Genomic DNA, 14,005 nt, shown 5'->3' with positions numbered 1-14,005 from the left:
TGTAACCCCTGTGGGAACGCCGCATCGGGGGGGGAAAAGTCGTGGCTGCAGCTCTTGGAAGAGGTGGGCGTCCTCTGGGCACCAAGTTATGCTAAGGCTTTGCATTGTTGACCTGGATAATTGGACGCTGGATTAATTGGGGATTCAGGTTTCCTTGAAGCAGGTGGATACCCTGCCCCCGCTGTCACGAGGAGGTTTCTGTGTGCTTCAATGCTGCTGGAGAAATGTGCGATATAGAGGGCAAAGCCAGCAATAGCCTCGCATGCAGACATGCACAGCTGGGGCACAAACGTTGTCCTTAACCCTTTCAATGGGCTTGGAAGCAAAAGGATTGTCCTGCGTTAGAGCCCTGGCAGCCCTAAAAGGGAGAGGTTTGGAAAGGTTTTGGGGTGTTGCACAGGGCAGCGATGCCGAGGCTTACAAAGGGAGAGGGCTGGAGCGAAAATCCTCATTAACAGTGCAACTTGACTCTCATTTCTGCTTGCACAGCCCGTGGCAGCTGCGCTGTTTGGCCATCATTAGGCATCTCGAAGGCTGTTAAGGCTGCTCGGAGATATTTTGATCCCTGCAGACCCAGCCCGGGAGCCTGCCGCTGGTCCCCATTTCACCTGCACTCCTTCCACGTGCCCAATTCAGGCCCCCGGTGCTTCACCTTCCCATTGAAAGGGTTAACGGAGTGCATGCTTAATTGCCAGCACACGCGAGCGAGCGTGGAGTGAGCCTTGCCCCATGCCTGTTACCTCCTCCGCTGGTACGGTACCTGGGGTTGGCGTGGCTTCAGGGTGCAGTGCCAAGGATAGAGAGGGGAATACGAGGACAGCATAGAAGAGAAGGGAAGAGAAAACAAAGGAATATATAAAACAACCAGCACACACCAACGGGAGACTGGGGACCACTTGCACACAGTCACCAGAGATCCGAGAGAGAGAGAGGAAATAAATGCATTAGCTCCAACCCATCGCCCTCCTGCTTGCACGGGGCAGAGAGCAGGGACGAGCCCTTGGAGCTGGAGGTTAACCACACATGGGCTCAGCTGCAGAGATGCCAGCGGTGCTGATTAAGCAGAGCACTGAAGCAGGTGCTTACACCTAATCCCAGCAAGGACTGGTTTTGACACCGAATTTTGCCTTCGGTTTCCTGGTGGGACTCTAACATCAGGTCTTAGCCTGCGTTGTGTGGGTGTGAGCCCTTGGCACAGGGCAGCAGAGAGCTGGGTTTTATTCAGACTGCTCAGGTGAACGAGCCTGGCAAGCAGAAAATAACCCCTGAATGTTAATGGGTTTAATTTTCTTAATCTCCTTTTTTTTTTTTCAGTTCCAGATTCCCCTTTCATGCAGCTTTGCAGCGGGTTCCTCCGTATCGAACTCATTTAGAGCTGCTAATTGTGCTTGTGTGCCTGTCATTGACACCACTCGTCTATGCTGTGTTGTACCTCAGGGCTGCACGTTTTGAGGTCAAATGCTGTATTTCTGTAACTTTGCTTGGGGATTTGACATTTCAACGTTTTTCTCAGAATCAATGCCGGCTCCTTGTCCTTCTGCTGGGCCCCAGCAGCTCCTGGGGCCGCTGCAGAGCCCGGCGGGCAGAGCCCCTTACCTTGGCACGTGGACGTTGTCCTCAGCTGCTGTTTGCTGCCACAAAGCAGTTAAGCACTATACAAGAGCTGGTGGTCGTGGCTGTTTGTCAGCAGTGCCCTAACAGGCACCGCTACCCGCATGTAAAAGCAAACCCAGTAAAAACACATGTGGGATAACCAGAGCTGCTGTCGGCACTGATGGCTTCAGCCCCATCCCTGTGCTCCGAGCAGTTCGTTCAGCAAAACCCCTTTTTTTTAGCACTGATGTTCCCCCTCTCGTGTTTGCCAAGGTGCAACCTGGCTGCTGGTGTCTTTGTGCAGCCCCATCTCGGATCCCGTCACAGCAATTAGCGCTGCTGGAACCCACCTAAGACATGCCAGGAAGCATTTCATTTCCTCTGGGCCATCAGTAGGAATTACTTTTCCTACTCAGAGCCATTAGCTGGGGAGGGGGAGATGGAGGAAAGGAGACAAAAACCCCATTAAATCATAGTGCTAACTAAATCATAGGTCTTTTAGCAAATGCTGAAGAAAGGAAAGAGCCAGCTTTTGTCTCCCCGAGTTCCCTCAGGGCTCCTGAACTTTCACTTAGTTTGATGAATGCCTCACAACGGGCATTTTATCTCGTTAGGGAGCTGGGGCTCTGCTTTGGGTCAGGTCAGCTGCTGGCTGCGGGGTGATGGGGCAGCCTGGAGGATGCAGCTGCAGCACCTCCTGCCAGTGCCCCAGAAATCATCTGCCCCATGTCCAGCTCTTACCGAGGAGCTGCAGAGGTGGTGCCTGGCTGTCCCTACTGCTCCCGCAGAGCTTTTACGGGACAAATTTGGGGTGATTTAGCAAGAGTGCACAAGGCCAGTCGTCTGCCCATCTCCGCAGCAGGTAGCAGATGCGCACCCATCGTTATCTCGCACCGCTCGCTCTGGGGACCTCCAAATTCCCTGACCTGCAGATTTTGGCTGACACGTGCACATCGCCCCCCCAGCCCCGCAGCGAGGCCAGCAGCTGGGGCTCTGCACATACCTTCGTTCAGCAGGGCTGGCGACTCCTCCACGATGGTTTCTCCATCCCCCACCTGGGTCCGTGCGCGCAGGAAGAATCGGTAGCGCGAGATGGGGTCCGTCCTCTGCAGGGTGAACCTTGTCTGATTGGGAGAGAAGTTCTCTACCAAGGTCCTGCCCGTTTTGGATCCGTTAACTGGGGAGGAAAGGCAGGCGGTGGTGGCTTCAGCTTGGGTTTGGAGGTACGCTGTGCAGGACCTGGGGGCAGGACCTGGGGGCAGCCCGGTGCCACTAGGGCTCCGAGAGCTGGATCTGGTGTTGGGTACGCCTTGTCTAGGGCAGTGGGTGGCTTACTGGCTGGCGGACCTGCTGCTGGTGACACTTGGTGGTGTGCATGGCCAAGGAAAGCCCTAGCACGAGTGCCAAGGTCTCAGACAGAAAGTTGTCCTCCCCCCAGCATCGTGCAGAGCGTGCTGCGCTCCGGGCAGCATCGCTTACGGAGCCGGGAGCTTGGTTTGAGTGAGCACAAAACACTCAAAGGTGCTTAAAGGGCTTTCTAAACCTGAGGCCAGACTGATTTCCCTCCTCCTGTGCCTGGCTTGAGAACTGCTGAGCACCCCCAGCCCTTCGGGGCCAGCTGCAAGCTGCAGATGCCCAGCACGGCTCCAGGACCCCCTCCAACACCAGCGGTGTGGTTTGGTGATGGAAGTCTCCTTACGGAGAGCTTTCTGTGTTAGGCACGGAGGTAACTCAGCAGCAAGGAAAACACGGAATGACTTAGCTGTTATCACTAAGAAGATAAGGTGTGGCACGTACAGGCTTGATATCTAAGGTTGTATCCTGTGAGGACTCCATTGGGATGCTCTGGGTGATCCCACTCCAGATTGATGCTTTCCAGGTTTGGCTGTCGGATCCTTAAATACCTGGGGGAGCTGGGCACTTGGGAGGGGGATGGGACCAGGGAGGAGAGGGAAAGAAGAAAAAAAAACACAAGATAACATGCCTTACAACACCCTACACATCGCAGACTGACTGATAACACCCAAGACACTCAGAAACACACGCGCCAAAGATCAGATACCCACTGAACAAGAACCCGTGCCAGGAACCATGCACCAGCCAGGGGGCTCAGCAGCATGTGCAGGGACCCGAGCAGCTCCGCATGCACCGCGTGTACCTCCCCTCTATTTCTCTGCTGGAATGGTACAAAAACTTCTCTTACTGCAGGGCGGCTTTGTGTTAGCAATGTCTGGGGACCTGCAACAGGGATCTGGTGGATACAGTGGTCCTTACCCCGAGGAACGTCTGCTTTTATGGCTGCTTATTCAAAGCTAGTAAAGGCAGGGAAGCATTATACCTTCTGGAATTAAAGGATTCTCCTGGTTTACCCCTAATTGCAGCGTCTAGCTGGGGAAAGAACTTGGCTTACTGATCTAAGACATCAGTGATTATTTTTTAATGCAAATTTTGCAGGATATCAATCCCCTAAGCATCAGTATAGAGCCAATAAAACAGCTTAGTGGTGTAGGAAAAAGAAAATCCATAGTTTACGCATGACCAGAGTATAACCTGCTGTGATTGTTCAGTGCCACCCCATGGTGCCACACGCCTCCAGCATGCAGGAAAGGAGCTAAACCAAGATGTACCCGCTCACCAAACTGCTGGGCTGGAAAAGAGTCCTTGCTTTTTAACAAGCTGAATTGTAGCTGGTCAAGGAAAGTCACCCAAAACTGGTGACAGAGCATCCAGGAAAACGTTACGGAAGAAAGAGAAAGGGCTGAGAGAGATGCGGTTCTGGTGCATCAGGAAGAGGAGGAAGAGAAAGACGACCCCGCGGTGTTTGTGTTAGGTGAGAGGATTTGCTTCCAGCCTCTCCTGTTTCCTCCCGCTGCATTTCTGTACCGTGCTGTGCCAAAAACATCTGTGCTAAAGAAAGATTCATTGGCAGGCACGGAAAGTGCAGCTCCGACAAAAAGTTATTGGCGTGTCTATAAATAGCTCCTGTGACAGCAAGAAAATTAAAATCTCAAATTCATCCTTGACACAGGCTCTTCAAACAGGAGGAGGAGGTGCTCCTGCCTTAAAAGCCCGATAGGAGCACTAGGGACGGCCTCCCAGAACAAAAGCACGGAGGTCTTGCAAAGATTTCTCCACCTTTTACCGAGCAAGAGGAACTCCTCCGCCCCCGTTTCGCAGAGCTGCGGGGACACTTGGAGGTGACGCAGCCATCCAAGGGCACAGTGCTGTGCCTCTGCAGGGCCTCTGCAAGCCCTTCTCTCATTCAGCCTGGTCCCAGGTGTGCTAAAAGTACCCGAAGTGGGGGATGATCAATGAGACAGTACAAGGAGTTGGCTCCAGGGGTAGTGGCAGAGATGTCACCTGCCCCGCGGGGACAAGGGCACGGAGCAGTGCCCTGTGACAGTGCCTCTGTCCGGTTGCTGCCGTCCACCTGCAGCTCCAACCCATCCCTGGAGCCTCTCCCCAGCAGCATCACGACTCCAAACAGCTCCTGGCCGGCCCTGCGGAGCTGGGCTGAGCTGCCCGAAGCCGTCCCAGCCCCTGCACGAGGTGCCGGGAGCCCTGGCGAGGACGTACCTCCTTCTGGGGTGGGGAACTCCTTAACTTCGCTGCGAGGCCCATCTCCTCTGCCGTTGGTTACAACCATCTCAAGCTTGTAGTTGCTGTAAGGAAACAGCCGGGACACTATGCCCCGGTTTCGGTCTCCAGGAAAACTCACATACTGCCGTTTTTTGGAGACCCACAGGTTCTTCAGCAAACTACTGTCTCTCCAGAAATAGGCCTTCAAGAAACATGCATGGCAAGTGAAGCTTTTCCTGTTTTAAGTTCTTTTTTTCATTAACAAAGCACAGCAAAACTTTGCCTTTTCAACGAGAAGACTTTTAGAGTGATTAAAGAAGCTCCTCGCCCCCCGGGCAGGTACCCGAGGAGGAGGCTGAGGCACAGGGGTAGGAGCTTGGTAAGGGGTGCAAGGTGAACCCAGCAGAGCTCAAATTGCCAAGAGCTGCCCCTGGCATCCAGCTCTCAGTGCTGGGCACCCAGTGCTCCCCCTTCCTGCCCGGATTAGTGGCTGTGGGTTAGGCGAGGTGCGACACGTCCGGCCACAAAGGAAAGTCTGAACTCGGAGAGCCTCCGACGCGGAGCCCCGACTGTAAATCTTATTTCATGGAGAAATAAGATTCATTCGGAAAATCAACCAGGATAACAGAGCAGAGGCAGAAAAAAATGAAAGTGGCACCCGGAGAGCTTCCTTTACGCTCTGTGAATGATTGGATTTGAAATGTTATAACAGCCTGCGGGACACACGCCTTTGGTGGAGTCATAAACCCTGCTAGAAGGGCTCAGTCCAGACTTTTGCTTGTTTCGAACAGGGTCTATCCTTTAGCTTTTACCTTAGCAGAAAATCTCAACATTAAAAGTAAAAAAACAGGATCAGTAAATCTCAACATTAGAAGTAAAAAACCAGGATCCACGCTGCCTTTAGTTGCCAGTTAGTGCATAGGACTGGGTTTAGACTTTGCAAGGCTTGGCGTCTGTTAGAAGGTGATGTAGGGACTTTGGGGATGACACAAAATCCAGCCTGTTTGTACCTCTCCAAGGTCGTTTCCCCCCAGAGCCAGCCAGTCTGCACTTCTGAGCAGCTGTAGGGCCAGGGGATGCCTCTCTGCACGGACAGAGCCACCAAAGGCAGGTCCCTTGGTGCTCAAAGGCACCCCAAGGTCTTGGGGAGCCAAGGAAGATGTCCCCAGCCCACCCAGACCCTGCACAGAGCACCCCAAGGCTCTTCATCCCTGGTGCTGCCCCAGAGGGGGCTCAGCCCCTGCTCTGCACCCCAAAAAGGGTCAGGGTGGCCAGAGAAAAGTTTTCTGTCATCCCCACTGCAGACGGCTCCGCCAGCGGGGCCACCTGGGCCGGCGAGCAGGTTAGCCGTGTTAATAGTCCGCGCCGGAGAGATTTGCTTTTGCTCACTCTGTACTCCTTAAGCTGTCCCTGGATGGTGTCCAGGTGCACGCGGGTCCACGTCAGGGCAATGGCAGTGCTGTTTAAAACTCTTATCCTAACATCCGTAGGCGCAGCCTTGGGATCTGGGCGGTCGGGGACAAAGCAGAGCGCGGTCAGCACACGGTGCGCCCCGCTGCCAACCCGGGCGAGCAGCTGCGCACGCCACCTCTGCCATCTGCTGGCACCCCTCATCTGCTCCAGGAGTTTCATCCCTGGGAGATGTGGCTGTTTTCTCCCTCCTTCCGCTTGGTTTTGGAGGATTTCCTAAAGCAGCAGGGGCAGGCCAGCTCTGGGCTGCCCTCCTTTAGGTTGAACAGCCCCATGAGCACACATGCCCGCAGCACACCACCACTCACCTCCATCCCCACATTTTTATCTGACATTAGCTTTTTTTTTTTTCTTTTAACCTCCTTTTCAGATCACCTGCCTGCATGTAGAAATCTGCTATTACTTGTGAAGCAATTCAGACACGATAGAGCTACTTCTGCTGTGTTTGGTTTTTTTCCTACATGTCCCACCCTTTGGGACATGGGCAGGAGCACACCTGTGACCTTCTGGGGTGGGAGACGCGAGTTTGCTCTCCCTGGTTCACCTCTACATAAAGCACACAAGTACAGGCTCTCACAGGTCTTCCTCAAGGCCATTGCACGAGGTTTCATCTGAAACCCCCCCAAAAACACTTTGGAAAGCACAGGGACAGCCGTGCAGTCAGGTCATGGCGGAGCTTCTCCAGCAGTGAGCTCTCAGCTGGGCACCGCGAAGTTTTGGTGCTCAGCCCCAAGCACTCAGCCCCAGGCTCCTGCCCTGTCTCCCACCTTTTCTGCCCATCCTTCCACTTGCCCCATCTCCTCTAGGAGATGCCCAGCGTGAGGATGCGCTGGGTGCTATCTCAGCACCACAAACACAGAGTTTCTTGTAAGTGCTGCACTCTTCTTGCGTCCCCTTGACTTCAAGCCTAGAGTCACGGGTGGCTTGCTGGCTTATCTGCCTTACTTCTTGGTACTCCCTGAGTCGTTTGGCCAGGGACTCCACTGATCTGTGGCACTGAGAGGAGCTCATTTATATCTCTTTAAAGATAAAGTTGTTGGCAGCAAACCACATGTTCCTGGCAGGATAAGGATCATAGGTCGGAGTGCTGGATGCTACAGGCAGAAGGTGACACCAGCAGACCAAAAAGAAAGGGAAAAAGTTAAACAAGCTGGCCACTGCTGTGCACGACCAGGTAGAGAGGTTTAAAGGAAGACAAGCTGAGCCAGTGGTGTGCTGCAAACAGGAGCCCAAGCCGTGGCTTAGCTGGGGCTGTATCAGAGGCACAAAAAGCCAGTCCGGGATGAACCAACACCGTCTCCGCCAGTGGTAGCACCTCTCATCCAAGATGGACTTGGTGCTGTGCGGGTGTCAGGGGCAAGAAATTTAATGCAGGTCATTGGAAGACAACCAGGGTAGTTCTTAAGGAAATTTTACCACCTTCTAGACTGGAGGTATTATCTGTTTTTTACAGAAGGAGAGGCTGAGTGGTTTGGGTCCTGGAGGTACCTGCAGACTGCCCAGAACAGACCCAAACCTCTTTCTCCCAATGCTTGGAACTGGATTTTTGTACCAAATCAAGCAGTGCTGTGAATGTAGCTGGGGCGTGGGTGCCCACCCCTGCCCTTGGATGGGCTCCTGCCCTCAGGAAGCACTTACGGGCTGCGGCTGAGAAAATACTCACAATCTTCCCCCGAGTAGCCGATGACGGTGTCAGGCTCTGGTGCTCTGCCGAAGTCGTTCTCTGCCTGCACTTTGATCTCGTAGGGGACGTAGATGGGGGTGTTCCAGACCACGTGCCTCGGGGTCTTCACCGTCTCGTTGTACCAGCTCCCGCGCGGGTCCCTGCGCCTCCATCTCACGATGTACCTGAGGTTGGGCCCGTACGCCTGCGTTGCGTTCAGGGGCTTAATGGAGCAAAACAGAAAGAGAAAGTGATGGGGGGAAAGAGCAGCTGCATTTCTCTGCTATGGGGCTCCAAGAGGTTCTGCTCAGCAGCTGGTTCTTGGTTCTTGCTCCAGCAGCAAGCCTCAAGGAGGATCTGTACTTCTGCTCCCAAAAGGGTCGTACCTACTCCCTGCCCTGCGGACCCTAGGCAGAACCCCAAACCATACCCCCACGCCTTATTTCCCAGCCCATGCTCCCACGGCAATTCCTAGCCTCCCTGCACACTTTGGCTTGTTCCTGGATGACACCTGCTGGTCGATGGAGAACAGCAGGAGCTGCTCTGTAAGCCCGGTGTGTATCAGGCTCCTGAGCATCCTCCTCAGCCTCTATCTGTGGTCCCACATCTTTCCTTTGTCTTCCATTGTTGCAAATTATTTTTTCATCACAAGTCTTCTCGCAGGCACTAGCAATAGCCTCTCTCATAGGTGTATCTTCGGCTTTTTATTTCCCTTATGATCGTCGGGGTTAGGGGATTCTGTGCAGTACATCGCACGTGCTAGAAACCCTGAGTCCCCTGCATTTGAGGATTCAAATCCTGAGTCCCCTACCTCTGGATTGCTGTCAAAGGCAAACTCACCGTCCAGGTTATCTCCATGTTGTTTTTTTGGGTCCCTGCTCCTTGAACTCCTGTTGGGTTAATTTCAGGTCCTGATATTCACAATAGGGAGAAAAAGAAAGAAAAAAAAAAAAAGCAGTTTATAATGCTGAAAAATGACCATTTGTGTGGTTAAAACCCCGTTGCTGCTCAAGCCCAAACCGCTTCTGGACCAGCAGCTAATGGCCTGCTTTTTCGAGAAGTTTTAACTTCCCATTCAGGTTAATGGAACATGAGATTCTCCGCACTCCTGAAAACCAGGCCATTTATTTAGGAGCCTTTTTTTTCCCAAAAAAATGTCGTCCTAAATCTTTAAAAGACACCCATTGTGAAGCATCCCCGGGAGCCGAGCCTGACACTTTTGAAATCAGAAGCAAGCAGAGCGATGTCACAGCCCAACACTAGGTGCCAGTAGATGTTGCAGAAGCATTTCTGCAATGGCCAAGAAATGCAGCAAAACTCCTGAGCTTCCCCTCAATTCCTCCCCTGACTTCTCCCAAGTTTTCTACAGCGCACAGGGCACTGGGCACACACTGCAGAGCCGAGTCTCGTTGTGGACTGGAGGACGCTTTACTCCAGCATCGATCTGGGCCCCTGCCCAGCTCTAGCAGTGGACAGTGAATTAGCAGTTTTGGAACAAAATCTCTTCTGCTTGGGGCCACTTTACACTTGGAAGTCTAATTTTCCAAGAGACTTCTGAGCTTCCTGTGGCCAGAAAGGATGAAAGATTTTCTTTAGAAAGCTTTCTTGACAAATGGCCCGCCTTCAACAGCTTCTCCCAGAACAACCACTGCAGGAATTTTTCCGTTCAGGCTCTGCTGCTCTGCACAGCACCGCTCAGAGCCTCGGGGATGCGGTTTAAAAAAAATCACAGCCCGGCACATGACTGCATGGCGCAGCTCATTCCCTCTGTGAGCCCTTCGTGTTCAAGGAGCTGGGTTCCCACCCCACGAGGGACAAGTCTGGCGTTGCCCAAATCACTATAAACCATCTCCAGCACACCGGGGATGCTGGTGGCCAGCTGCTGGGAACGGTACTCACGTGCCCCGTTGGTCTGGTATCGCTCGGAGGGCACGCTGGGCAGGCTGCTGCCCACGTCGTTCACAGCAATCACCCGAAACTGGTAGTTGACGTACGGGGAGAGGCTCAGGACGGCCGAGTTGACGCTGCCGGGGTACCTGGAGTGGTTGTGCCAGGTGCCGGGCTGGAAGCGATCCTCCTCGAACTGCACGATGTAGTCTGGGGGGAGGACGGAGGGCTCAGCCCGGTGGCGAGGCACCCCGGGCGGCTCGTGAGGACACCTCCCTCCGTCCACCCCTCTCCTAAGAGACAGGAGAGTCCAGCCTCTGACCTGTGATGGGGCTGTTGTTGTCATCGCCAGGAATCCAGGTCAGCCTCACGCTCCTCTCAGCCAGGTCCGTCAGCTCCAGGTCCCGCGGCCGGTCGGGGCGCTCTGCGGGCCCAGCAAGGAGATGGGTGAGGCTGGGTGGTCCCGGGAGCCCCCGGTCCTATTCCTCCTTTGGGGCAGGGAAGCCCTGGCCGTGCCAGCCCAGACCCGCAGGAGGACAGGCTTCATGTCCTTCTGCTTTTATTAGGCCAGTGCATTTTTATTTATTTATTTATTTTTAATACAAACGTGCTCACGTCCTAATTGCGCCTCGCCTTGAAACCCAACCCGCATGCACTGACATCGTCTGGTGCTGCAAGCACAAAGGTGGCTTAGCAAGGGGATAGATGATCTTACAACAAGCTACGTGCCACCGTTCTGAAAATAATTGCAGAGTGGAAAGGACACCAAACCTAACCGAAAATACACACGTGGTTAGAAAACACCCTGGGCACAATCACGGTGTCTTTATCCTATCACAAATCACATACTCCTACGGATCCAGCTCATGCAATAATAACAACACCTTTTCCAGGTAAAAGTCAGGGAATTCAATGTGATTTCTTTTCTCTACCCTCAGGGCTCACCATTTCCAGCTAGGGGTAAGGTGATTCGTGCACTCAAGAATCGGCACTGGGGGACACGAAGGGATGCGTCCTTCCTACCCGTGCCCATCTGGATGGGACTTCAAGGGCAACTTGGGCAGGACTTGGAAGCATCAGCTCCCAGCTCGGTCAACCGCTACGCCTAGATTTCTGCCGGAGTTATTGACAAGGCAAAACAAAAAATCAGCTTACAAAATAAAATAAACCAAATGAATTAGTGGTGATTACCTTTAGGTAAGTCTCTCAAGCGGTTAGCAGGGACTGCTGCAAGGTAAGACATTGGTTGTTAACGGGGTTAGTTTAGTCATTAAGCCTGGGTGGTGAAAGGAGCACCTGGTAAATATAAAGTCACACACACGGTCAGATTTCAGCAGGATCCAAACCTCCCTGGGGACCAGTCCTGCCCCCAGAGACCCCCAGCACTCTGCACGCCTTCCTTCCTATTTCTAATACACTGTGAAGGGGAAACATCAGCCCGGTACAGAGTTAATTAGCTATTAGGGGATGAGGAAGGGAAATAAGCCCAGTCAATTTATTAGGGATATGGGATTTATATCGCACTCCTGCCTTTGTAGGGCACGGTGGGTCTATGCCAGTATTGCTGGTGGGGTGGGGCGCTGGGATGAATGGGGACCCTGCACAAGAGTGGAGGGGACTGAGAGCAGGAGCTGGTAAATCTGGGTGGTTTTTGGAGAAGATCTGTCATAAATGAGTATGGAATGGGTTTCAGTTTGTTGCTCCTTATGCTGCTTCACTCGCCCGCTGGGTGTCACACGGTTCTCAGCACCCTCAGACTCGGTTACATTCGCTCCCAAATGTAGGGCTGCTCTCTCAGAGCTTCCACTACCACCTGGATATTTTTAGCTGCACATAATAAGTACTTTTTTTTTTTTTTTTTCCCTCTCTCAAATGCAAGTTCCCTTCTGCTCAAATCCGGTGGCATTGTCTGAGTGAGTCTGAGGTCAGGTTGCGTGTCCTTGCTGAGTCCTGCAGCAACGGAACAACTGCTCTGCCAGCAGCTCCCTGAGCACCACCCCTGCGTTAGAGGTGAGCTCTGCGCCCACTGATCCCCCTTTCAGCCCGACCTTGAAGTCAATCTATTGCAGGGCAAGCACAGCACCTAGCTGTGTGTCAGCACACTGCCACAACGGCTTTACCTAGGACAGTGAGGTAGGCTTTAGCTGAATCCTTGTCCAGCTCCGTGCTGGCTACGCAGGTGTAATCGCCTTGGTCCTTTTCCGCCACGCCATATATTGTCAGACCGTCGTCTTCTTTCTTCATCCTTAAAGGGTTGAAAGCAATAATACAACAGTTCCTAAGAGCTTTAGGCAGCAGGATTGAAGCCTAACTGTTCTCTGATAAACCACACAAAACAGCCCAAAGAGAACGGGAGCACTTCGCCCATCTCAAGATTTTATCAGCTAAGGACGCATTGAGTTATTCTTGGAAACCTCATTTCCGAAGGAATCAGTGAATCTGCTCTGGGTAATCATCTGGGAGAATCACACCCTTAGGAAGCCTGTGTCCTGGGATCAGATCTCATTCCACGAGAAGCAGATCAGGCTATGGAAAGGAAATTACAACCGTACCTCTCACAGCTGATAAACATTCATTTTGGAGTAGCTCGTTATTAACCCATACATTTTATCAAGGTGTCCTAAAATATCTGTAAATAAAACCTCAGCTCAATGCCTTGTTTTACTGGCAAGTCAATTTTAACTGCTAGGCAGCCTCTGTTGGAAGGAGCTAAGAACATTGAAAGCACCAAGAGCAGCAGATGTTGCCTAGGTGGGAACTCAACATTTCTCCTTATTATCCCCAGTGACTCCTAAAGCAGTTTGCAGCGGGGGAAGTAAAAATCCCAGCGATTTTGGAGAGCCAACACAGGAATGGTAAACACGAACCTGTTTCCAATGTAGAGGGGCGCATCGTCTTTCAGCCAGGTGACCGTGAGCTTCAGCGTGGGGTCGTGCTTGACGCGGCAGTGGAGGCGAGGCATGGAGCCCCTCTTCACCACCTGGTCCTCGGGGCCTCGCACAATCCTGGTGGGGTCTGCAAAAAGTCACAGAGGGGCTGTCAGGGGCTGAGCTGCGGGGTCTCAGCTCAGGAGCTCGGTCAAAGCTTAACTGTGGTGTCTCTTGGAAAGGACAAGCGTGCACGTCAGCTTACTAAACCATCTCTGCTACAAATGCTTGGAAATAAACTCATTTAACAAACCATTAATTCATGCCGACCCTTTAACAAATAGCCACTTTTCTGACTCAGCAAACAGCTTTGCTGAACAGGGAAAACCCAATCCAAACCTGATTCTGAAAACGTTGTATTGCCAGCGGTTATTCTTGATGCGCTCTTGGTGTTTCTTTTTGCAGTGCTCATGGCATCCTGCAGCTTGATATCCACACCAAGCCCTACTACAGCTTCAGTGTACCCATAGCCTTGTTTTCCCCATAAAGAAGGGATCTCTGCCCATTTCTGTATCCCAGCTCCAAATGTCATAGTGCAGACTGCCGGAGCAGGCCATCAACCCTCCCTTTACATAAACATTCATTTCTGCTGTGAGTTTCGGAGGATCCAAGAGCACATTTTGCTCCTGAGCTCCCACCTTTGACTTCCAGGCGAACCTGGGCCTCCGCTTTGCCCAGGATGTTGGTGGCGACGCAGGTGTAGATGCCCTGGTCCTCCTTCCGAGCCATGTTCATCTCCAGGCTCCCGTTCTCGTGCGCCTTGTAGTTCCCTCCGTCCAGCGTGTTCCCCTGGCCGTTCTTAAACCTCACAGCCGTACAAAGAACTCTTGTAAGGGAAGAAAGAGCAGGACACCGCCCCGTGCCAGCCCTCCCCGCCGGCAGGGGA

General features: G+C 52.8%; 1 protein-coding gene across 1 annotated transcript in view; it reads right to left on the bottom strand.

The window, feature by feature from the left end:
• NFASC (neurofascin) overlaps positions 1-14,005 on the bottom strand; it is a gene marked incomplete at its 5' end in the record, with an annotated part of 47,999 nt that overhangs the window by 20,625 nt on the left and 13,369 nt on the right. Inside the window, 14 exon segments of the mRNA XM_084302091.1 lie at positions 741-749; positions 752-775; positions 2,597-2,770; positions 3,391-3,513; positions 5,170-5,374; positions 6,562-6,677; positions 8,306-8,528; positions 9,146-9,216; positions 10,205-10,402; positions 10,515-10,616; positions 11,384-11,419; positions 12,313-12,437; positions 13,060-13,207; positions 13,758-13,924. Coding sequence (XP_084158217.1) covers positions 741-749; positions 752-775; positions 2,597-2,770; positions 3,391-3,513; positions 5,170-5,374; positions 6,562-6,677; positions 8,306-8,528; positions 9,146-9,216; positions 10,205-10,402; positions 10,515-10,616; positions 11,384-11,419; positions 12,313-12,437; positions 13,060-13,207; positions 13,758-13,924 — 1,721 coding nt within the window.

This window comes from Netta rufina (genome assembly GCF_964035555.1).
Source record: "Netta rufina genome assembly, chromosome: 26".
Lineage (NCBI taxonomy): Eukaryota > Metazoa > Chordata > Aves > Anseriformes > Anatidae > Netta > Netta rufina.
The sequence above is the reverse complement of the archived record's forward strand: the minus strand, read 5'-3'. Positions and strand labels throughout refer to the sequence as shown.